At 40.7% G+C, this 23,427-nt stretch overlaps 2 protein-coding genes across 3 annotated transcripts in view; one reads left to right on the top strand and one right to left on the bottom strand.

Moving 5' to 3' along the window:
• MICU3 (mitochondrial calcium uptake family member 3) overlaps nt 1–11,335 on the bottom strand; it is a 45,554-nt gene extending 34,219 nt beyond the window's left edge. For both annotated transcript variants that reach the window (XM_072335107.1, XM_072335105.1), the window contains exons 1-2: nt 11,020–11,335; nt 1,458–1,611 (exon numbers count right to left, since the gene is read on the bottom strand). In XM_072335107.1, the coding sequence (XP_072191208.1) occupies nt 1,458–1,611; nt 11,020–11,301 (436 nt within the window). In that variant the 5' untranslated portion in view covers nt 11,302–11,335. The remainder of the gene's footprint in view (nt 1–1,457; nt 1,612–11,019) is intronic.
• Nucleotides 11,336–17,120: 5,785 nt separating this feature from the next.
• On the top strand, nt 17,121–21,561 carry FGF20 (fibroblast growth factor 20). The gene is made up of 3 exons (XM_072335755.1): nt 17,121–17,653; nt 19,738–19,841; nt 20,471–21,561. The coding sequence occupies exons 1-3, from the start codon at nt 17,191–17,193 to the stop codon at nt 20,714–20,716; spliced, it is 813 nt and encodes a 270-aa protein (XP_072191856.1). The 5' UTR covers nt 17,121–17,190; the 3' UTR covers nt 20,717–21,561.
• Nucleotides 21,562–23,427: the final 1,866 nt, after the last annotated feature.

Below are 23,427 nucleotides of genomic sequence, written 5' to 3'. Positions count from 1 at the left end.
GTGAGGGAGGAATAAGTCTAAATTTAATTAGCATGGAAAAGTCTTACTGGTCTACCACTCATACGCCATCATAAAATTGAGCTGAAGTGCTTTTTTGACTGATATCCAGTACACGCCACAAATGCATACATGGCTATGCTATGAGATAGACTGCCTGGGAAAAAGCTGAAGAAGCCCAATTCCACGGTCACAGAAAAAGGATCACCTGAAGACCTGGGCTGAAAAAGTAGTTACGAAGTGCTGACGTGTAATTATATTAATTTCCGTGAAAAGAGATCTACCTCCTCCATTTCAATTGGTGAGCAAAAAAGAGAACAAAGACTCGCTTCCTGGAAGTAGTTTTAAAGCTGTGCAAGTTTTCACCATCTAAGCTCTGTCTTCTGTTTTCACTGTTACAAAGAGCAATTACATCTGTAGTTAAAAGTTCAGGGAGTTTTGATTACTGACACAGTCAGCTGAAATATTTCCTTTGTTTCATTACAGCTAAGAAAACAATGGAAAAAAATATATGGAAGCTTTCACATCTCCTCAGACTGTTTTACCTGCTTTTGACAGTTCTCTGTGTATTAGTTTTCTTCCTTAATCTATGATGAGGTATGACATATGTCACATCTGAGCAATGATACACACTTTTCTCAGAAGATGTATGCTGCTACCAATGCACTTCAAGCCTGAGGGCCCGGAAATCAAACAAGATCAGCAATGGGTTGTTATAGTCACCTTTCTGTTTGGTCACTCTTTGATATTTAAACAAAATAAACAGCCTAAGTGAACTAAAGTTGATAGGTTATTTTTCATTAACTTGATTGATACATAATGCTACCTGTAACTTCAAATGTAGAAAGTGGATCCCTTGAGGACTGAAACTCCTACTCACAGTTTGTTATTTAGAATACCTTGATATGCTTGTGGAATCTCCGTAGGGAAAAAGAAGAAGAAAAAAACCACAAAACCCCAAAACAACAGAACACCAAAACCAAACAAAAATCAACAAACCAAACAAACAAACAAAAAACCAAATGATATTAGATGATAATTTAGGATGGTCATCCTAAATGATTTAGGTTTCTTGCCTGCTTATTTACACATAACGTTCACGAAGGAAGGAAATTTTGCAGAACAACTGTCCTGCTTGGAAAAGATCCATAACTGTAACACCATCAAAGCAAATGGTGAAAATGAACTTATCTTTCACACCTACTGAGCTGTGTGTGACCTCTAAGACAAGAACATTTATCTACTGACTTCTGAGGGAAAACAGTTCACAGATGTTTACAAAGTAATAACTATAAGGATGATGACTCCATGCATTTAGATACGATGAAAGATAAAAGGTCAAGAATCAGCACCTTTACACGCTAATCACAAACAACAGTAGTAATCAAAAGCAAATGGAAAAATAGCATACATCACCATTATGACCACAGCAATTTTATCAGTATAAAACTTCTGCTTACGTTTTGGTTCATCACTTGTGACAGCCTGAATGAAGTCATATGGAGTCATATAAAGCTGGCCTTCAAATTCTAAACTGGCAAACCTACGAAACCGTTGCTCCCGAGGTGTGGCATAAAGGTGCAAATCTTCAAGGTCTGACCTGTTTTCTGTGACCTTCAAAGACAGAAGGAAACAATTTAAATGTATCATTTTACAATTGCCACTGCCATTCCCTACAAATAAACTCTTAATTAAAAGTGATCATTCATTAGGTTGAATCCATCCAGATACTGTTGTACAGTAAGAGCTTAAATGAGGATTTCACCACCATCATTTTCACTCTTCCATAATTTTAGTAAGTCACCTTTATCAAGTGAAATTTTTGATACGAGCTGAGTTCAAAGAAAAGAAATAAAAGAAGGTTGATAGAAAAGAAAGCAACTCTAACTCAGATGTCTGTGTAACTTAAAATGACTCTGTTAAACTTATTTGTGGTATCATATTTCCAGAAGAAAATGAAAAACTTTTTAACTGCTTCTTCACATAGAGCACAGCTGTTGATGGTAATAGGCAAAACACCTCTGCAATATTCCCCAGTGCAATCCTTCTATAAGTACTACTGTTCCAAGTATCTACTGCAATCAAAGCTACCCACAATTATTTGTAAACTTACTAGTACAAAACTCTAAGTGTTCTCAACTGTTACAACTTTATTTGATACAGTCAAGGATTTAAACAGAAAATATGTTACCACTAACCGAAAACTTTCTACAGCTCACAACCTGGCAAGCTCCTCTGAGGATTCAGGAACTTGAAGAAAATGCACATTACTTAATTTTATTTATGTGTTTATTTTAACAGAGATGAAAAACATAAAATCCAAGTTGTTTCTTAGAAGGACAAGCAATGACACTGGTAACTTCTCCCAGTATGTAAAAAGTGGAATGCAGTATCTTACCAGTGAAGTAACACACTCTGCCACTGTCATCATTATTCTTGTCATTTCAGACAGTATATCTAAAACACTTCATGTATCAAAATTAACAAAGGGGCAAATAGTAGCAATAATTTAACTAATGTCTACATTTCTTTTAACTAAGAAAATATCTAAATGTAATTTGTGCTTATAGAGAACCCTCTTTTTTAGCTTAAAGCCATTACCACTTGTTCCATCACTACACTCCTTGATGGAGTCTCTCTCCCTGTTTCTCCTGTAGGCCTCTTTAGGAGGGAAAAAACAACAACACAAAAACAACAAAAAACACCCCCAAAGAATTATCTTCTGACATACCCATTTGCAAGTCGAAACATTCATGTGCTATCTTGCTGTTTGAATATGGTCTTACTGATCCTTCTGCAGTCCAGTGGCATTCAAGCTATGCCTTCATGTGGGATTTACACAACTTAATTGTTTCAGCAGATCTTGTAGCAAGATAATTGATTACCCGTGTATTTGAAGGTTAATAATCTATCTTATTTTTGATATATATGTTATTTTATTGCTATCACAAACATGCTTTTGAATAAATGCAGGTTGTAAGCACAAGTAATAAAGCAGTATATCTGCAAAGCCAGCTTTCAGAGAAGACACTGCTTCAAGGCCATGTTACACATACAGCAATTGTAATCAGCCACAATCAATCATGAATAATCAGGAGAATCTGCAGATAACGCACCATTCATGAAATATCACCTCGCTTTTCAGTGACTGTAAGTACTTGGAGAGTATGTTAAAGACATACTTTAACACAACCTGAAGTACTCTGTGCTAATATAAACCAACATACTGCAAACATGGAATTGAGACATGTTCAAACTTAATTCATGTAAGTACTCCAGTCTCCAAACTCACAGTTTCTGCTTCATTTTAGCCAATCTACATTTTCTCTCTGGCTATATAACAATGCCAGCATTTTAAACTCCAGATAAATGTCACTGTAACACAATATGAATACTGGCTGGCCACCAAAACGAGCCATATCTCTCAATACCCTGCATGCCCTTGCTCTGACACTTGTATCTTCTACTTGCTAAGTGTTAAACTGAATAAGGGAAAGGATACGTCTGACAAATTTTTGTTTTGGTGGTGCTATTTTCACACAGGTAAATTCCTGGATCTATCCCACAAGAAAAGCATTAGTTCCAAAACCTAGGCCACAGGAATTTGTAGATTATAGAGAAGAAAATACATGGTTTGACCATGACCAGGGGGCAAAGGGATCCACAAACCTACATCCTGGGAAAGGGGAAGGTGGAAAGGTAGGGAGATGGGACTGGACAAGGGAAAGTGAACTAAAGAAAACAAACAAACAAACCCAAAACTTAACTTATACAGTAGCGGAATGCGATATAATACAATATAATATCATCCTACTGAAATTGAAGCTAATACATCAATAAAATGCAGAAGAGAGTTACAAAACCAAAGTCCTTACTAACACTGTTGGCAAAGAAGACAGGGAGCAAAGAGGGAAGTTCCCAGTTCATTTTAAATTTCCCTCCAAACTGAAAGTGGAAACGGAAAAATGAAGTCTTCTGGAAGTTGTAGTTCATTCTTCTCTTCTGAGTCAAAGAGACCAGAAAGATCAACAGGACAACAGCACTAACTCCATCTCCCAGTGCACTGCATGTTATGATGTAGAATACTGGTGGAAAACCATGAAAGCATGACACCTCTTCCAACAGCAACCTGCACCTACTTCAGCTTAGCACGATATGGAAACTACAGGCTTCAGTGTATTTTTATTCTGAAGAATAAAAACACCAGTACCTTGAGCTTTGTGGTTTCAACAGAAAGAATCAGAACAAGCTGTTAATGCTACTGCTCTAACATGGACACAAACAATTGTATACAGGGCTTAACTTTCTGTATTAGATCACTGGACTCATATATTAAATGTTCAAGTTAAAGTTGACAGTGTCTGGCTGCAGAATATCCCAGGTATAAGCCTCAGCTAACTGCTAAGTAAAACAATCTACAGGAATATTATTATTCCTTCCCAGTTTCCTGTTATCAACTCATGAAACCTATAGAAACTTTTTGTCTTACATGAACTCTGTAATTACTATGAGCTCCTTAATATGGTAACTAAAAAGTCAAGACATTCTAATGTATTACTTCAACCCATATCTTTCCAGGCATTCATTTAAGGAATTCTTTTCAACACAATTACAAAATAAGTCCTCAGTGTATTCTCCCCAATGTTGGGGGATCATAATTCAGTGAGGCAAGAATGAGAATTTTAGCAATACAATTATTTTCTCCCCATTGATTTATTTCACATTTATGCCCAGGTTAGGCAATCTTGTACGCAGCACCACTATCATCAAATCTAATAGACCCAAGAACAAGACACAGAAAGCAGACACTGAGTACCTCAGGAAAAGTACTGTTGGCAAAGGAGTGAACATCATTCAGTAAGATTCCAGTTTCTATTTGAAGTTTCAAGTGCTTATCCAGACTAAATCTCTTTCTCTGTAATCACCAACAATCTTCAAAAACTTTCATGAAAGTACATCTCTTTGAGAAACAAAAGAGATATTTTTTTGCTTCTACTTACTAATCCTCTTAGCAGACTTTCCTAATAACTACAAAAATCTTGTATCACTGTTACCTTTGGAAAACTGGACATAGTCATTTTCTTCAAGCAGAATGTCAAGCATCTCCCAGTAGCAGTATATCTTACAAGTAGCAGGTCTGCTCATGTTTATTTACACACTTATACCAACCCTCTTTGCTGAACTTGCAGGAAAAAACAAGAATGTAGTTGACAGCCATTAACTCCCACCCTTCCACCTTCACAAAGGAAGTGGACATAATGGGGCAAGAGAGGCCTGAAAACTCTCACAAACAATGCATTATCTTCACAATCTCACAAAAACCTGTGCACTGAGAGTTGTAATCAAACAGCTCATTGCTCATACCCTTCTGCTCTTCCTCTTTCCAAGTCAGTGTCTCACTGCTTGGTATTTGGCCTCCCACGCATTATGTTACGCCTTTTCTCAAGCACGGTGCCAACCCAACAGCAGTGTTTGGAGGTGCTGCTGCGTACATTCCCAGCTTCTACCTGCCTCCTGCAGAATCAGGACCAGGTAGATTACAGCTTAATTTATATCAGCCGAGAAGGAAAATAAATAAATAAATAAATAAATAAATAAATAAATAAATAAAAATAGCCTTGGCCTAATTCCTTGCTGTTCTGAACATTCCCTTTATGTAAAAGTGCAAACGCATGTCTAATACATAGAGATATTTAAAAGCATTTCCTAAAATGGATTAAATGACTTTCATGCAGACCACAACCAGACAAAGGATACAATGGAAAACATTTTCCAGAAGTCCATTTTAAGATCGATTTAATTTTTATTTGCCATGTTTTGACAAGGTGAAGACAAAACTAATTTTGACAAGGTACTTCTCCAAATGGGAGTATCATGCTTCAATTACACGTGCCTTCCATTGACAGTCTTTGCTACAGACATATTATAAACAGCCTGAAGTGCCTGCTAAAGGCATCCAAAGTTTCAAATTCGTTATGCAAACGAATTGCAGCACCTCTTTTAGAGTAATATCCCTCCATATTTTCTCCATTGAATCACAGCAGAAATGTAAGTAAGGCAAATATAGCAATTTCACTTGATAGAAAGTCTGTCTAAAACTCATCCCCATTTTTGGCTCATCTTTCATATACTAACTGCCAGTAGAGAGCTGACAAACAGCTTTGGAAGTCCAGTGCTCTGACCAAAGATTTCCACATACAACTCACACTTCCTTAAAGCACAGCTAAATTTCCATTTCTGGTCCCATATTTGCCTTACTGGCTCTCATATGTCAGATCTCTGATCTGCCTGAATTTGGCACAATACGTATTAACTTCTATGGCCTTATAGTGAAATCCATGCAGTAACTCTACTGCTATAAGATGGCCTAATGCAAGACATGAGCTCACATAGTGACATCAGAGCAATTAAAATGTTGCCGTAGATATGACCTCAAACTACTTGAAAATACCAGTAAATGGTAGTTATACTGCTGAGGTTCAGTAGAAGTAAGATGTAGAAGATATAATATGGCATAATTACCTTTCTTACTGAAAAACACAACAGAAACACTCTTTACCCATTGTTGGTCTCACATCCAGTTGAAACAGCAATTCAGAAGTTTTATTCTGTGGCCAAAGATTTAACTTCTCCACTGAGACAAGCTTAAACACCAGATATAGGATTTACTGTTTGGAAAAAAGATTCCAAAGAATCTATTATCAAACCCCAGAGTAATACTCCAATACTCAGATCCTAAGAATAACTACAACTAATGCAAAATATTTTACAAACAAACAGATAAAAGCATCCAGACTGAGTATGCATATATATGAAATGAATAGCTCCAGCAGTATCATAAAAACCCCACCAGTTTGATGTATTCCAAGTCAAATCAGTGTTCTTTTGCTTTTTTCCAACTGACATGAAGGTGAACCTATTTTAGGCAAAGAAGCAAACATTTGCTATTAAAAGTACCTTTGCTTGCAGTCAAAAGTATGTTACGTTACAGCAGTTTAATCTTTAAGTAATTTATTTCAAGTGAGTGAGTTTCTTTGAATTTTTGCTTGCAAGTAATCTGTCTTCCATCAACAAGAACCCGTGCAAATTATTAAAATACAAAGGCTTTCAAAGCACTGCTGTTCCTTACTTCCTTCACTTAGATTTGACTTGAGGCTTATTTAATATGCTCCCATGTAGATAAAAGTAGCACAGTTTTGTTTTCATGCTGGGTGGCCAAAAGGTTAAACGTCATGTTCCCAGTGTGGGAAAATCCCAGAAGTAGACAAAACTGTTTTGATGCTTACAGAAATCATATTTCTAGTAGACTACTTAGATGTAGAACAACCAACAGTCTTGTCAGTTGATCCCTCTTCTCTGAGATAAGAACATTATTATATTAAAATATTTATAAGCATAGGAAGCTGGAAGCTGGAATGCGTTTAAAACATTGAGAAAAGAGCCCTTTTCATATAAAATACTGTTACAGGAAATTTGTGGGGTAACAGTGTTTATCCATAAGCACAGTGATTCTTGATATCTTCCAAAATAAATATTACCCTCAGATATTCTCCAACCGTCCCTCTTACATGAGTCTGACATGCAAATTACTCAAACTCCAGAAGTTCTTCCAGAAGTTTCAGTTAGTACATATATTCTGCTGTACAGGTCCATATGCTTCGCTGCCTGCAAGACTGAAACATATAGATCCCAAACATATAGCACACCTTTTTAACATCTTAAGGAACACAGAGGTAATGTCAAGAGGTAAACACACCTTCTCCTTCAGCACAACTCTTGCTGCAGATGTTTGGCAAGCACTAACCTCATCACAGCAAGGAGCTTCAGACAAGATCAGCCACAGAACCAACCACTTTCCCACATTTGGCAACTGACCTGCCGCATGAAACACACAATGTGTATGGAAAACAGTTAGATACAAGTGATCCTTGTGAAAATGATCCTTCATGCATCTCTTAGAGCAGCACACTCTTAGAGCAGGTAGAACAGCCTGCTCCCTAAGGGAATTTGCCTTATATTTTGCAGTTAAAGTCTTGGTCTTCATTTCACAGTGTTGGAAATATATGATGTAATCCACTCAGAAATGCACTGCTACAAATAAACTTGACCTTTTGAGTATTTTCACAGGCAGATTGATACTACTGCTGAGGAAGAAGGGAAAAACCTCTAGAAACATCCAAAGTATGCAGCAGCTTCTGGATATGAAGTATGCCTTCAGGAAACCTGATAAAGTAAATTCTCTGTGTCTGTCTCTCCTCAACCACTTTTTGATTTCTAAATTACTTCTGAAGGAAGCGATTCTTAGAGGCTGTTTCATGAAGTCTGAACCCAAGGTTTGCTACCTTTATGGAATGACAGCGTAGTTACAGAAAAGATCTCTTTGGGGTGCTAAATATGTAATCATTGGTATTTCCAAGAAAATATTAGTAAGCTGTAGAAATGACAGTGGAAGCCAGGAATATGAAAGCAAGGAAGTGGAAGACAAAAATTCTGATGCTGGATTATGTTTTTCTGATGTTTGTTTGATGTAAAAGGCCTGGTACACCACTGTCCTGACAAGGTAAGGACTTCATGAGAAGCATATTGTCTGAAATCTTCAGGATCAGCACCTGTCTTGGGTCAATATCACTTTCAGTTGTCAGTAAAGAAAATCTGTATCGAAATAACATTTCTTCCAGAAAATTTTTGTTCTGAATAAGCATCTCCTAGACCTGCAAAGTAGCTCTTCCAGTCTTCACAGGATTCTTCTGCTATGAAACCGGTAGGTTTGAGTGCAGAATTTTACTTCTGTTTTGAAATGTCACATAGGAGTTAACTGGAAATTAAGTGGAAGGCTTTGTGGACTTTGGGAACAACAACAAAACCATTGCTCTTCAGAATATCCAACATTTTACTCCATGTAATTAAAAATCCCTGGTCCTCAGGACTGCTATTATTCTTAGAAAACTATGTGGGAAAAAGGAATCCTATAGGCAGCTCAGATTCATGCTGCATCTGTAGCAAATCCTACTCCCTACCATAAGACCTCCAATAATATATTTGGTCAAACAAGTCACATTAACTGCCTAAGATTTGCCTGCTCAGAATACCTCATCATATGGCCACATGAACATCATTTGGAAGCAGATAGCCTCCAAAAAGAAAGCCTCTGTTTTAAGTCAAAACAAACTAGGTTAAAAACAAATGTGCATACATCCTTTTCAGTGTCTAGGAAGACCAGAAACCTATTCTGCTGTCTGCTGGAGCTGCCTAGATGGAACACCAAGGTCATTCTACATATTACATTTCCACAAAAAGCCAGCTCAAGAAATAAGGAAGACGTGTGAATTAAAGACTAGCTATGGTTGTCTTATTTGTATCTATCTTAAACATCAAAAATAGTTCAAGAGGATTACAAGTAATTGAATATCTGAATGCATTATGATACTGTTATCACTTACAAATTCACTGTGCACCATTACAAATTCAGTTATCCATCATTAATGTTTCAGAAAGATTTTTTTTCACCCCAGAGTACTCATTTTGTTAGCCAAGTTGCTTTTGCATTTCTATGTGTTATATGGAGCCCCAGAGGTAGAGCAAAAATCATTTGCTGTAATTCCTTAGAGAATAGAATAGAGTGACAGTAGAGTAGAAAGGATGCTTTTTCAGGAATACTGGACACTCAAGTTTTCAATCAGGAATCAACGAGATCACTGAGAAAAAAAAAGCTGTAACATAAAGTCAAGTATTCTGAGATGTCAGTCTTCGTGCATTTAGTCTGGTAACACAAACTGAGTGTGCACATCTCAACCTACTTCTTCAAATATTTTTGTTATTCAAGCTGAAAACCAAATTAATTACAGCCTTTCCACATAGGAACACCAGTAACTTATTTTCCTCCCACTCCACATTCAGCTACACTGCATCCAAAAGCATTCAGAATACATACTAAATTTAGTGACTATTCTAGAACGCAACAGCCATGTTTCCCTCAAAAGAAGCTGAAAACTTAAGACTGGATAAATCAAATGAAGTAGTGTTTTGTCCAATCAAAACAGCATGAAAGACTGAAAGAGTCTATTAGGTTCTCTGCGCCCTAGCAGCACACTCCAAACAATAAATGCTCAGTCAAAAGTACCTGGTTCAACTCTCCTTCAGGAGCCACGCTGCCCACAGAAGCTGCCCTTGGCTAGCAATTTGAGGCAACAGCTTTAACCACACAAGGCCTCCACTGCAAAAACACTGAGCTCCTTCCCACACATAACAAACTTGACGTAGGGAAAGCAGGCTGCGTGCAACACTGATGAGCAGTCTGAGAAGATGTCATCCTGGGAGATCATGCTTCTTGACATTTTAAGAAATATGACGCACATAATAATAATAATAATAATGAAAAACGCAACCAGTATCATTTACTAAGAACAGCGCTGTGCTGGAGTTTCTCCCTGCTTGGAAATTTCAGCTCACACCACTTAGGTTCATGCCACCTATTTTGAGTTACCAGGCCGGCCAGGCACTGCTCCCGTTGAAGCAGCCCAGCCTTATCAGAGCACACCTTACCGGCACTGCTGCTTCTCACAAAGCCCTGCACAAACCTTCCTCAAGACTGACAGTCAGATATTAAAAATACTGTGAGCACGAGGCACAGAACACACAGGTTTTGTGCCATCAGCAGCGATTCCGCTCTACCTTATAATAAAAAAAAAGGCGAGGCGCTCCAGAGGCAGAGAGCAGCGTGAGACGCACATCGCTGACGCTCCCGCAGCGCAGCCAAAGCCCCAAGGCGCCGGCCGGCAACCCCGCTATAACCAGCGGTCCGGCAGCCCACCGGCTCCCGCCCCTTCCTGCTAAGAGCGGACCGGCTCCAGGCCGGATGACCTCAGCCGGTACCGCAGGGGAGAGAGAGGGACGGCGTCCCTCCATCAGCGCTCGGCCACCGACTGGCAGCACCCCGGGGTCGTGAGCCGCATCGGGACGAGCTCCGGCCGCGGCACGGAGCGAGGCTGCGGGGCGGGCAGGGCGCGAGGCGCACACACCTACCGTCTCCTTGGCAGCGGCCGCCACAGGGATGGGGAGCAGCGCGCGAGCTCCGCCCGCCTCGGCGGCCGCCGGCTGCCGGGAGAGCTCCCGCCGCCGCTCGGACAGCTGATAGCCCGCGTAGCCGGCGAGAGCGGCCCCCGCCGCCCAGCCCAGCTCCCGCCGCCATCTCCTCGGCCCGGCCGGCCCGGCCCCGCCGCCAGCCCACAGCCGCCGCGCCGGAGGGACGCTAGGTGCGGAGCCCAAGCGGCGGCGCCACCGCAGAAGGGTACGCAGGGCGGCCATGGCCGCCGCTCCGCCCCGGTGACAGGCGGACAGAACCCCCCCGGGCGGCCAAGGAAAACCTCGCGAGAAACGGGGAAGGGGTGGGGAAGGGAGAGCCCCCGTCAGTCCCCGCCCCGCCCGCCGGTACCTCGGACCGAGGCGCTGCCCAGATGTTCCCCTGCCTCCCCTGGCAGCCCAGCGGCAGAGCGGCGGTCAGTTTCTGCCGTGGTCCTGGTGCCTGAGGGGCGGCCTCAGAGCAAGGTAGAAGCAGGCAGGCACGTGCTTTCTGGCGGCGGTGGGCTTTGAGCAAGTCGATGGGGATCAAAGGCGGTTAGACCGAGCGAGAAGAGCGCTTGTCAGCCCGAGTCTCTGCAGTCTAAGCCAGAGTGGTTGGGCAGGGCCATGTGTGGAAACTGCCGTGAGTGGGGACTGAGCTCATAGTTGTGCCTTATGGCATAGAGCTATGGAAACACAGAAGATCCCGAGTTGGAAGGGACTAACAGTGATCAAGTCCAACTCCTGGCTCCACGCAGTGCCACCCAAATTTCAAACCCCACGCCTGAGAGTGTTGTCCAAATGCACCTTAAACTCCACAGCTTGGGGTTGTGCCCACTGCCCTGGGGAGTTCATTCCATAACCTTCCCTTCTGCTTTTTTGCAGTTACACTTCAGAGATCTTCCTGGATGACCCAGAAATACACCCTAGTAGAAGGCTGAAACCAATACATTTAGGGAAGAAAGACTGAATATACCTCATTTGGGCCATAAGCCTGAAGAGGTGACAACATCAAAATCATTCACTACTGCAGAGTCAAAAACACTCAATGACCTCAGCTATACTGATTGAAATGAAGACTCTTTTGAGTCCATCAGTCCTTTAAAATTAGTGATGTCCTGATATGATTCCAAATATTGAAAAACCTTGGTGCAGATATACAGAGGTCTGCAGTCTGCTGAAACTTAAAAACATTGTGAGACACTTCACATAAACCAGAATTAAATGGTGTTGCCTGTGATACCAACATCTGTCAGGCTGAGTCATCAGTTTTTAAATTTGTTGGAAGCTGACAAAGTGTCCAGTAATTTTGGACCTGTACTATAAAATGTCCATAGGAGGTGCTTGGTTGCAAGAAGCATGGTTTCTGCAGATGGAGTGTGAAGCAGGGAGCTAAGCAACTAGCCAGCAGAGAATACCTTCATTGAGCCAGGTTAACTGAGCCAGGTTATGGCCCTTTTCTTTGGCTGTGTATTACACTGTTTAGCTGGGACTCAATTTGACCACTTGATTCCCTAGGAACTTCCGCCTTCCCACATCCATCTGACCTTTCCCTCCAATACTTCCCTCTGTTCCTCGGGTGCCCAGAGAAGTGGGATTCCCCTACACACTTTTCAAGCATATATCCCATTCCTTTCAAAGTGACCCCAGACTTCAGTTTCTCCCACCCTTTTGTAATGTTGTGCTTTGAGGCCTTCCCATATGTTCCCAAAGGAAACCACAGATGAAATGTATGCAGCCTCATCTCCGCTAAACATTCCTGGCCATGGACAGCCTCGAGCATAAGCAAGTACTGAAGAAGAGTTACTAAAAAGAAATCTATTGTTTTGTCGCTAGCTGAGGCTGATGGGCAAAGAACTTGTCAAGCATTTTGTGATACACCATTCTCCGCAGCACAACACGCGTTGCCAACCTACGCTGTGCTGAAATTTCATAAGTTACATTCAGACATTTCAAGTCTTAAGGACTTTCTTTCCTCGGGGTCGGGTGCAGCTTCAGTTTTTTGGTCTTTTGTTATAAGTACACTCTTCCAAAGCCTCAGTCAGTGGTATTGGTTTTGTTTTGGGGTTTGGGTTTGTTTGTTTGTTTGTTTGTTTTTTCCTTAAAACTTTGATGTTTTTTTATATTACTGTGAACAAAATGTGAAGTTGTTATGTTATCATATACAGATAATTTGGAAAATATAAGAACTAAACCTCATTTAATACATTTAATACAATTTCTAAGAAAAACTTCAGTAATTACCATATTGTGTCACAGGAGAACTGTGCCTGTGCTTGGCAACAGGCAACCTGACAGTTCATAGAACTGCAAGCATGTCCAAGGCTGAATTATCTCAGAGATAAGTCTCTTCTACCTGAAGAGATGCTAGCTAATCCATTTCTGGAAAATAAATCACTTTTGGTCAATGTAATGTCCCTAAGTAAACCTGTTAGCTGAATGAGTGATCAATTACTTAAAATGATGAGAACTGTGAGTGATCTCCCTGATGACACTGTTTCACTGAAATTGGTTAGCTACAGTTTAATGACTTTTCAATAACACCCTTAGGCTAATCTTTTTTTTTTTTTTTCACTTCAAAAAACCCAATAAACATCTGTAACTACTTATGTCCGAGCATGTTAGTCAAAGCTCCTCTGGTGAGGTGTTTGCTTAGGAACAAGAGTGCAATTTATTTGGGCAGTAAGTCAAAAAACTGTAAGCTGTCTGCACATCCTATGTGCATGGGTTCAGAAGTCATCTAGTATAAGTAAATCTTGGTGCCCTTTGTTTAGCGATCAGCTTAGAGAAGTGACTATATAAAAGCTGCCAAATTACATATTTAATTGGAATATGTGGATAATGCCCATTCTCAGTGAATGTAACTGGACGTAAAGGTTCCTCACTATCCAGGTAGCTCATTACTTAGTTTCTCTATCCCATTCTACTTAAGTAGGAGTTATCCACCCTTGTCTACAAAAACACGAGCAATGTAATAATGTCTTAAAAATCCTTAAGGATATATTTATTCTTATAAAAATACTACAATGAAAGTGCAAGAAAAGTAGCACTTCTGTAGGAAACTTGTATTTTTTCAGCATTACTTTTACCTCCTCAGAGTTTTTTTCATTATGCATGTGTAGCTTCTGTGTGTTCTGTTCTCACTGAAATTAGCTGGCCATGTTTTCTTGTCTAAATATAGGGAAAACAGAACTGCAGAATTAGGAATAATGAACTGTGATACACAGATATCTATAGCTGGACATATTGCTTTATGTTCTGCTGAGTGCGTTTCGTTCCTCCTAGTGCTTGCTTTCTCATGTGCTCATGACCTGCACCCCTTCTTTCTCCTAGTTGTTATTCTATGATATGAGTATATTATTATGGCTTGTTCAGCACTGTTATAAAGGAGTTCTAAAATTAATAGTGGCATAACATGTTGCAGAACAATGTTTTACAGCTAACAACATTTCCTGACCAACTTGATACATAGATCTCTTTCTGTATGCATATATGTATGTACAGTCTGGTTATCAAGGATAAGTCCATTGCTTTCTCTGATCCCTTGGCAGCCACCAGGTGTTGCCTATAACAATATGCCATTCTTAGGTAATATACAGTAATTATATTGTCTATAGGAGCCCCCACTACTTGCTGTGGAAATAAGAACTTCACCACACGTGTATTTGTTCAACGACACGCTGGAAGTGCAGCCCCTAGGAAGTATACGTAGTGTCAATTAGATTGTACTGTATGCTTTACGTTCAATGATACACTCTTGTAAAAACACTCTTCAAAATTATTTAACTTCCCATGGCATAGTCTCAGAAGGCACAAAAAAACCCCCCCAAAAAAACAAACAAAAAAAAACACATTAAAAAAAAAATGCTACAGTGCTACAGTGCTACCTTTTCCTGTCATGTGACCAGTGCAAACAACAGGGAAAAAAAATCCTCTTATCTTTTCATTTCTTTACTGGTACTTTTTAAAACAGCTCAGAGTTTACTGCTCAGACATTAAAGACTCCACTCGGAAAAGATCGATGTTGTATTTTCCACTCAACATTAAATGCTTCCGCTACATAACAGGAAAGCTTCAGTCATAAGGGCCTTCCAGCAGTGATGGCTGAGAATGTATTTTTCAGAACACTTATTCACTGCTGGGGACAGCAGTGCCACCTGGCCGAAAGAACCCTCTACTCTTGGTAGGATGTGCAAAGTCCCACTGGGAGCTGGTAGCACTTTCCATAATGGGCACCTTTTTGCTCAGGAAAATATATTTCCTGTATATAACTGTACCATCCAAGTGCATGTCCTGCAAAAAAACAGCTGCGATGAACTGATTGCGGTTTGATCTTGACCTGCCCATCATGTCAATAAAATTGCTTGATGCTTGTTTCAAACGTTTTAGGTATATCTGAGTAATCAGTGTGCAGGCTACTTGGGAAATAGGTGCCATATAGATTATCCAACTTTGATCTATTTCTTTGATTTAGCACTGCAATTAAGTAGATTTGGTTCAAAGAGAAAGCTCATTGGTTGATGTTTTACACTGATGTGATAATGTTTACACAGATGTGCTTTGAAATCTCGATGATGGTGGATTTTTTGGTCCCGCCACATGTCAGGCTTCTGTTATCTGAAAGGTAAAATAATATAACATCTATCTGTAACTGCCTTCAGAGCAGGTCTGCTTGCGCTCACTCTTCTGAGGTGATTTATCTGATCATTGTATTTAGCATTAGGTTTTTTTTTTTTTTTTTTAGTTTTAAGTCCCTCCACAGTAAATCACTTGCTTTAAAGCAGCCTTTTTATATTTCAGGTGCACACAGGGGCAGTACTTAGGACTGCAATGATGAAAAGGTGTAGCATTACCTGCTTTAAAGCACCTGCCAATTAATTAGCCCTATACTCTCCACAGCAAATAAAGCTAAGCAGTCAAATCCATTTGATCTCTCAGATTCAGACTGCAACTGAAAGGACCACGGAGCGAGACCAGAGAACTAATCTTTCATGATTCTCTGCGACTTTTTTGTTTAAATGAAACCTTAGACTGCCAAGCAGCTCTCTCGAATTTCTGAAAGAATTAACTGTGAAAGATCGTTGTGTTTTATATTCTCAGCCTTTGCTTTAATATCAGCAAGAACTGCTTTGCATAGCTAATGCTAAGACAGGTCGAGTAGTTTGAGCGCTAGAAGTCAGTAGATATTAAGGAAAAAGCAACAACATATGCAAAAGTCAAGCTTTTAGGATCAATACACCATCACTTTAACAATGCTAACAATGAATGTATTTGCATATGTGAACCATTTTGCTTTGAGTGGAAAAAAAACGCACAAGCTCCAGCTGCAAGAGGATAGCAAGGTCCTAAATTGTTCCAAAACTACAGAAAGACACCAGGGACCTTTCAGGACACGGCATTACTGCTGCTTTGTGGTGATCCCAGGTGCTGGTAATGGGCTTGCTGCAGGGCCCCAGCATGGATGGATGGGATGAGCCATCTTGTGGTCCTTTTCCTTTCACATCTGAAGGCTTTGAAAACATTTCTCCCAAACCATGTTCCTGCCCATTAATATTTTTAAAGACCGATACCCAACCGCTATAGATCAGTTTCATGTCACGTTAATAAATTAAGTGCGAGGGAAAATTTGCAGAAGGGAAAGCACCTCCCTGACTATGCCAATTTCTTTAAAAATTCCCCTCCTTGTAACTGAAGTGATAAAAGGCAAGGGTAACGCTGTGCATTTTATTAGCGTTTCAGAAACAGGGAGTAGAACTGTCAGATCTTTGTGCTTCTTTCCTTTCATGTGTGTCTGGGCAGGCTTCGCCCTCAGGTAACGCCCTTTCTCCCGCTTCCCCCCTCCTCCGCCTCCCCTTGCACCTGTCCCTCGGTGCAGAGCCCGCAAATCCCAGCCAGGTTCTGGTGCCGGTCCCGGTGCCCCCCGCACCGTGCCCGCCTGCATACACGGGCGCAAACGTTCGCGTCTCTCTGAGCGTGAGGTGCAGCCCGGCCGGGAGACTCCCGGCGCTCGCTGCTCCCTCCCTCCGTTCCCTCGCTCCCTCCCCGCCGCCGGGCAGATGGGAAGAAGGTGCGATGCGAGGGGGAGCGGGTTTACAATTTCAAACGCGGCCTCCCCGCGGAGGGCTTCATTAGCATATGTCAGGGGGACCACCGTATATATATATACACGCGGGGCGTATAAACACCACCCGCCGCCTGGCTCGCACCGGCTCGCCTCGGCTCGGCTCCCCATGCTCAGGGCCTGGCCGCGCAGCCCCACATGCCCGCCGGGAGAGGCCGGCAGCCGTCCGCCGCCGCGCCCTAGCCCGCTCGCCCCGCGCCCCCATGGCTCCTCTGGCCGAGGTGGGGGCACTCCTGGGCGGCCTGGACGGTCTGGGGCAGCCTGTGGGCGCCCACTTCCTGCTGCCGCCCGCCGGGGAGCGCCCGGCGCTGCTGGGGGAGCAGCGGGGCCCCGTGGAGCGGGCGGCGGCGGCGGCGGAGCTGGCTCACTTGCAGGGCATCCTGCGGCGGCGGCAGCTCTACTGCCGCACTGGCTTCCACCTGCAGATCCTGCCCGACGGCAGCGTGCGCGGCACCCGCCAGGACCACAGCCTCTTCGGTAGGTCGCTGGGGGGGAGCGTGAGGTTCGGGATGTCTGAGGGTGCAGGCGGGTGGGTCTTGCACTGTCTGTGGGCACAGGGTATAGAGGGACAGGTGAGAATGGGACCTAACTTTCTGAGTTCGTTTTCTGGGGTTCTTAGAGTCTTGATAGGATAACGTATTCATTGAGGTCCTTACGTGGTATGAGGCTGCTTTGTGGTACAGAAGGACAAAGTAGAGGTGGATAAAATTCCTCTCTGCTCGAGTATAGGGTTTACTTCCCTTTGCTCTCTCTGTCAGTAAACCAAAAAAGAAGCGTTGAGCCCCAAAATACGAATGTTTCTAGTGGTTTAAGAGTAAAGCGTAGGCAGTAGTTGTAGGAATGAAGCATCTGAACAAACCTGCCGTTGTCAGCCACACTCGAGTTTGGGTGTGTGTCGATTCAGCAGTCATAAAAAAGTGATTGAAGAGCTTCCTATCATCCTCCCCACAGCCAAAACAATCTGCTGGAATGGCTTTTAATTGCTTTTATAGCACGTGAATGTTCTGAGAGGTAGAAGAGCAGCAGTCAAGCAAAGCTCTTCTCAGAAAGGAGATTTCCTACAGCATGTAAACATGAAATAAATCTGTACTTAAAAAAGGAAAAAAATAAAATAGCCCAGGATCAAACATCTACCAGGCTTTTTAGAAATGTTCTTCCTTTATTCTACCACCGTTCTGTGCAGGTTTGTCTGATGTGGTTGCTTTGTGGCTGAATCACCTGCTTATTAGAGCTTAGAAAAAGGACGGCTTTGAAAATGATACCAGAGAGACAAAACACCTCCACCTCTTTTATGGGGCTCTGTGCTTTAGGAACTGGAGCACGAGGATGATTTACATGCAATAGAGGTGTTTTTTGTTTTTTTAATGATCGCTCTTTGTAAAGGATTTACGCTCTTTGGTCCTTGGTGAGGTAAATAAAAAAAAAAAACCTGCCAAACCTCAATTAAAATTCACGACATTTTAAATTATAGTGCAGTCCATCTGCTTTGCAGTGAAAAAATGGTCCTGAATGAGACAGAATGATCGTTAACATGGCAAATAGACAAAAAGATGTGGTCAAAATCAAATATACTATTAAAATCACGTTTTTTAGATGGAGAGTTTTTAAAGACTGATTTGTGGTTTTGCTGCTCTATCTATAGCAGAGTCTTAGGTATGATTCCAGAGCAGCTTGTTTCTGAGTCTTTGTTTACATTGTTAACAACTCCAAAAAGCTGGTTCACACGTCTCTTTCCTTTCATGTTTTATATGCACTGTAATCTGTGCATATCAATTGGTTAAATGGGCTGGCACACGCTTGCCAAACTGCAGGCTTCAAATAGTGCCTCATCTTCTGAATGCTTTGTATTGTTACCATGTATTACATTTTGGGGAAAATGTAGCATAAGTAATGTTATAATTCAAACCAAATAAGCACCATATTTTCAGCACACAAAAAGCTGGCACTGAAGATAGAAGGTTATGTCAAGAGGTGTGGGCCCATATAGCTAGATAAGAGCTTTGGCAAACACTTTTTACCACCCCCAACCCCCCTTCTTTTTTTTCCTGTGGGTAGATTCTGTTATATAAAATTCCCATCTGTACTTTGATTTCTATTCAAATGGTCTAATAATAGAAGTGTTTTTTTAAGATAATGCTACAGAGAAAGTAAAGTATATTTTCAGGTAATCCAAACCTATCTCCTGATGTTTGAGCAGGCAACTTGGCAAACAGCGTCTAATCATTATAGATTGCAACCACATAGTACTAAAGGTTTTAGCCTGAGTGATGAATGAAAACCTTTCATCATTAAAATTAAAGGTGGAAAAAAAAAAAAAAGTCTTCTTCAAATAAAGCAGGATTCTTTTACCTGGATGAGGCTTCTCAGACTGCTTTCATGTGAACGTTGTATATGTTTCCATACAGTGGTTGAAGTTTCAGAAAAAATAGGCCGTATTTATTATATATACGTTTTCCAGATATATATTTTTAATGATTTTATTCATTTTTTGTCACAAGTTGAATTAAAACAATCTTTTTTTCTCTCTCTCTCTTTTTTTTTTTTTTTCCTTTGGGTATCAGGTATCCTTGAATTCATCAGCGTGGCAGTGGGACTGGTCAGCATAAGAGGCGTAGACAGTGGCCTTTACCTTGGAATGAATGAGAAGGGAGAACTCTATGGCTCTGTAAGTATTGCTTTCATGTCAGCTCCTACATGTTGCGGTTTTGATTCACTTGTTAGCACAGTACAAGCACTAAAAATCAGTGATCTGAACAAATGTGAAATGGCGACCTGCTGACACACTGCTTGCACTTAAACTAGACTACATAGTTTAGAAACTGAGGTGAAGGTAGCTTTCCTTTGTGCAGTGTGCGGAGTGCATTATCCCCATAAAATGAAAACAGTGACAGTGTTCCTTTTGTTGTGATTAGTTCTGTCTTCCTGCTTAAAATCTGGAAAGTAACACACCATAAAGAACCCATGCAGGTCTTATCTCTAGAGTGGTAGACTTTCCATGACAGAAATCTATTCAATAAATTACTGTATGTCAATTGAATTTCAGTTAAATTGTAAATAAGTAGTGGCTTCTTAGCTACTGTGCTACATAATGTGTTTAAATCCAAAATTGGATATGTGTAGGTCCAGTTTTTAGAAGAATAAAGGGCAAGTTAAGCTTCCAGACTCCATGTTAGGTCTATGTACTCCTCTTGGAGTAGGACACTATGACATCTTGTTTATCATTTTCTTTCATAAGTGTGCTCACATATATATCAACAGTTTGACTTATTTTTTCTATGCCTTTCCTTTGTGTAGGAGAAACTAACTTCTGAGTGCATCTTCAGGGAACAGTTTGAGGAAAACTGGTATAACACTTACTCCTCCAATGTGTACAAACACGGAGATTCTGGGCGGCGATACTTCGTAGCGCTTAACAAGGATGGTACTCCCAGAGACGGAGCAAGGTCCAAAAGACACCAGAAGTTCACACACTTCCTGCCCAGACCTGTGGATCCTGAAAGAGTCCCAGAACTGTATAAAGATGTGCTAGGATACAGCTGAGGAGAGAGGGATGCTTAGAAAGAAAATCAGACCAGTGCTATTTCATCTTGCCTGTTTTCACACGACGATACAGGCACAAGGGATTTGAAGAAGCTACTTTGTGATGGACAGGCCTCTATTTTTCATTTAGGAGACAAAGCCTTAAAACTGACAGCTGATTGACCTCCTTCAAACTTGCTGAACTGTGTGGCAACCAGTAACAAGAGGGGGAAGTTGGAGTGTGACTTTGTTAAAAATTACAAACTCTTGTTGATTTTGTCTGGACTACTTATGGCCCATAAATTATCATAAAAACCTACTTGCATCATGTGGATCCAACAATGGCTGGAAGAAATCATAATAAATAAACTGTAATGCAGTTAAAAAAAAAAAAAAAAAAAAAAACAACAAACCAACAATAATGTTGAGAACTGCCTATGAAGTTTTGGTGGCTTCACTTCAGTGATGGACCTTAGATGTCAATACGTCATAGTCAGAGATGGGACTTTTCTTCTGGATGGACCTATTTATACAACTTCAGATAGCATATATTTATTTTATATATTTATTTATTACAGAGTTTATTTTTTACTGGGATATGAAGAGAATACGAACCCCTAACCCCAATGAGAAATCATTTACAGTGCCAACATGTTCACAGTAGTGTCGTGATACAGAAATGGCACTATACTGCAATGCATTTCAAACCCGAATATTCAGATTTCAATGTCTATTAGTTACAGACAAGGTTATATTTTGTTCTCATACCATTGCTGCATGACTAACCTTGTTTTGGAAAGAGTATTCAGTTATTTTGACCTATCAAAGTGCCTCGCAGATCTGTACTGAATTCAAATGCACATTTGAAAAAGGGAATTAAAAATGATTTCACATTATTTGCTTTACTGTCATTTTTAAGTTGAGTTTCTTTGCACACCTTGTGTAATAGTGCAAACCTGAAACAATAATGAAGTGTTTTAAAGTTACCTTGAAAGAACAAGTAATAGTAGCTCTCAAGATCTTGATTTAAATCACATCACACTTGTGTACTTTTTTTTGTTTGTTTGTTTTTCTTTTGGCCAACTGACTGCTACTTTCTTTGCTAGCACACAAATGACTGGATGACTAGAATCCTCTGCATTGCATCAAGTTCTCTTGTAGGATTCTCATGACTATACAAAATGTTTTAACTATAGATCAATAATTTTAAGGGGAAACAGTAACTGAGTAAGAAGTCTGTGATACTGCTGAATGGATGACTTTGTGTGAGTGAATGCTGTTTCTCCCCTGAGTACAGGGAACCTGAGGAGATGATTGCTTTTTTTTACCTAATTCTTAATTTGGGGAATAATCTGAGCATCACTTTATGTGTAAATACTTCCTGAATGCAGACAGTTCTAACTCTATGCCAGTGATGACTATACAAGTATATCATGCTAATTTAATTTAGGACTGTCAGTTCTGAAGCACAAGCTTCTTAGCATGCTGATTGACAGATGAGCCTCCAGTTTATGTGAGACTACTGAAGATTGATGACAGACTCTGCATGATTTAGACCTAGCCCTGCTGTGGCCTGCTATGAGATGGCTGGCACCTCCACAGGAAAGGTGGGTTCAGAAAAGGGACTGGAGGGAGGGCAGCCAGATGTGTGTTTTGCCAGAGTTGCTCTCAGGTTTCAGCTGCCAGCTCTCCCAATGGCCTCCACTTCAAAGTAACTGATTTTGAGCTCAGTATGGTTCAAGTATTGCATGTGCATCATTTATATCAAACCAAGGTATTGACAAAGCATATTTTCCAGAATATAACCTGCTTGCTAAAGCCATCACTACATCAGAACCTCTTTCAGTCTATAATGAGAAGTGAATGAGCATATGGACAAAATCACTCTACTTTCTACCAAATAGAAATGGATTGCAGATACAGAGAAAGATGTTTCAACACTTCATGGCTAAAGATCTGAAACTTAATAAGGGTAAAGGTTTAGTTAAAATTTTCTGAAAAACAGGTAATTGAAGACCTACTGTGTACTGGATGCAATTTAGTAAAACAATGTTGTAATGTACTTCAAGTTACCATAAAATAAGACTCAGCATTACCCCCAAAATCATTGTTAATAATAGATCAGCAAGTAAAGGCAGAAGTGTATACTTCAAATAGCTAAAAAAAAATTACACTGCATATTAATAAATAATTTATTTCATATAAGTTGAGTAACAAACTATTGGCTGCTGCTCAGGAGATAACCCCCATCATTTCTGGCAAATATGCTCAGTGTTCAACTCATACCATTAAAATAGTCATCTTTCTTTGGATTAGCAATTTACTCTTAATACAACTACCTCAAAAGTACTTTCAAAATAGTAAAAATTGTACTAATCATTATTTTTATTGCATATCTTTCTTCACAGATGTGCTACAGTGTAGAGCAGTAATTAAAGATAGTTTTAAGTGGTGAAAATTCTTCCACTGAAAATTCTGGATCTGAACAGCTAGCCAGTATATCAGCAAAGGAGAAAAGTGATACATGCTGGTCATTTATTTATCCCGCTGCAACTTGAGATAAACACCAGTGATCCTTGATCAAAATGTTATGTGTCAGGCACTGTGGTGGCAAATGAATTTATAAAACTTAAGAGTATTGGAAAAGTGTCACAGCCTCCTTTTGCACACTGGCATGTTTCCACTAAAGTAATATAATGCATTTTTCCATTTTGTTTGTAACACTCACCTAC

This window comes from Excalfactoria chinensis, chromosome 4, assembly GCF_039878825.1.
Source record: "Excalfactoria chinensis isolate bCotChi1 chromosome 4, bCotChi1.hap2, whole genome shotgun sequence".
Lineage (NCBI taxonomy): Eukaryota > Metazoa > Chordata > Aves > Galliformes > Phasianidae > Excalfactoria > Excalfactoria chinensis.
This window is presented reverse-complemented; position numbering and strand designations above follow the sequence as displayed.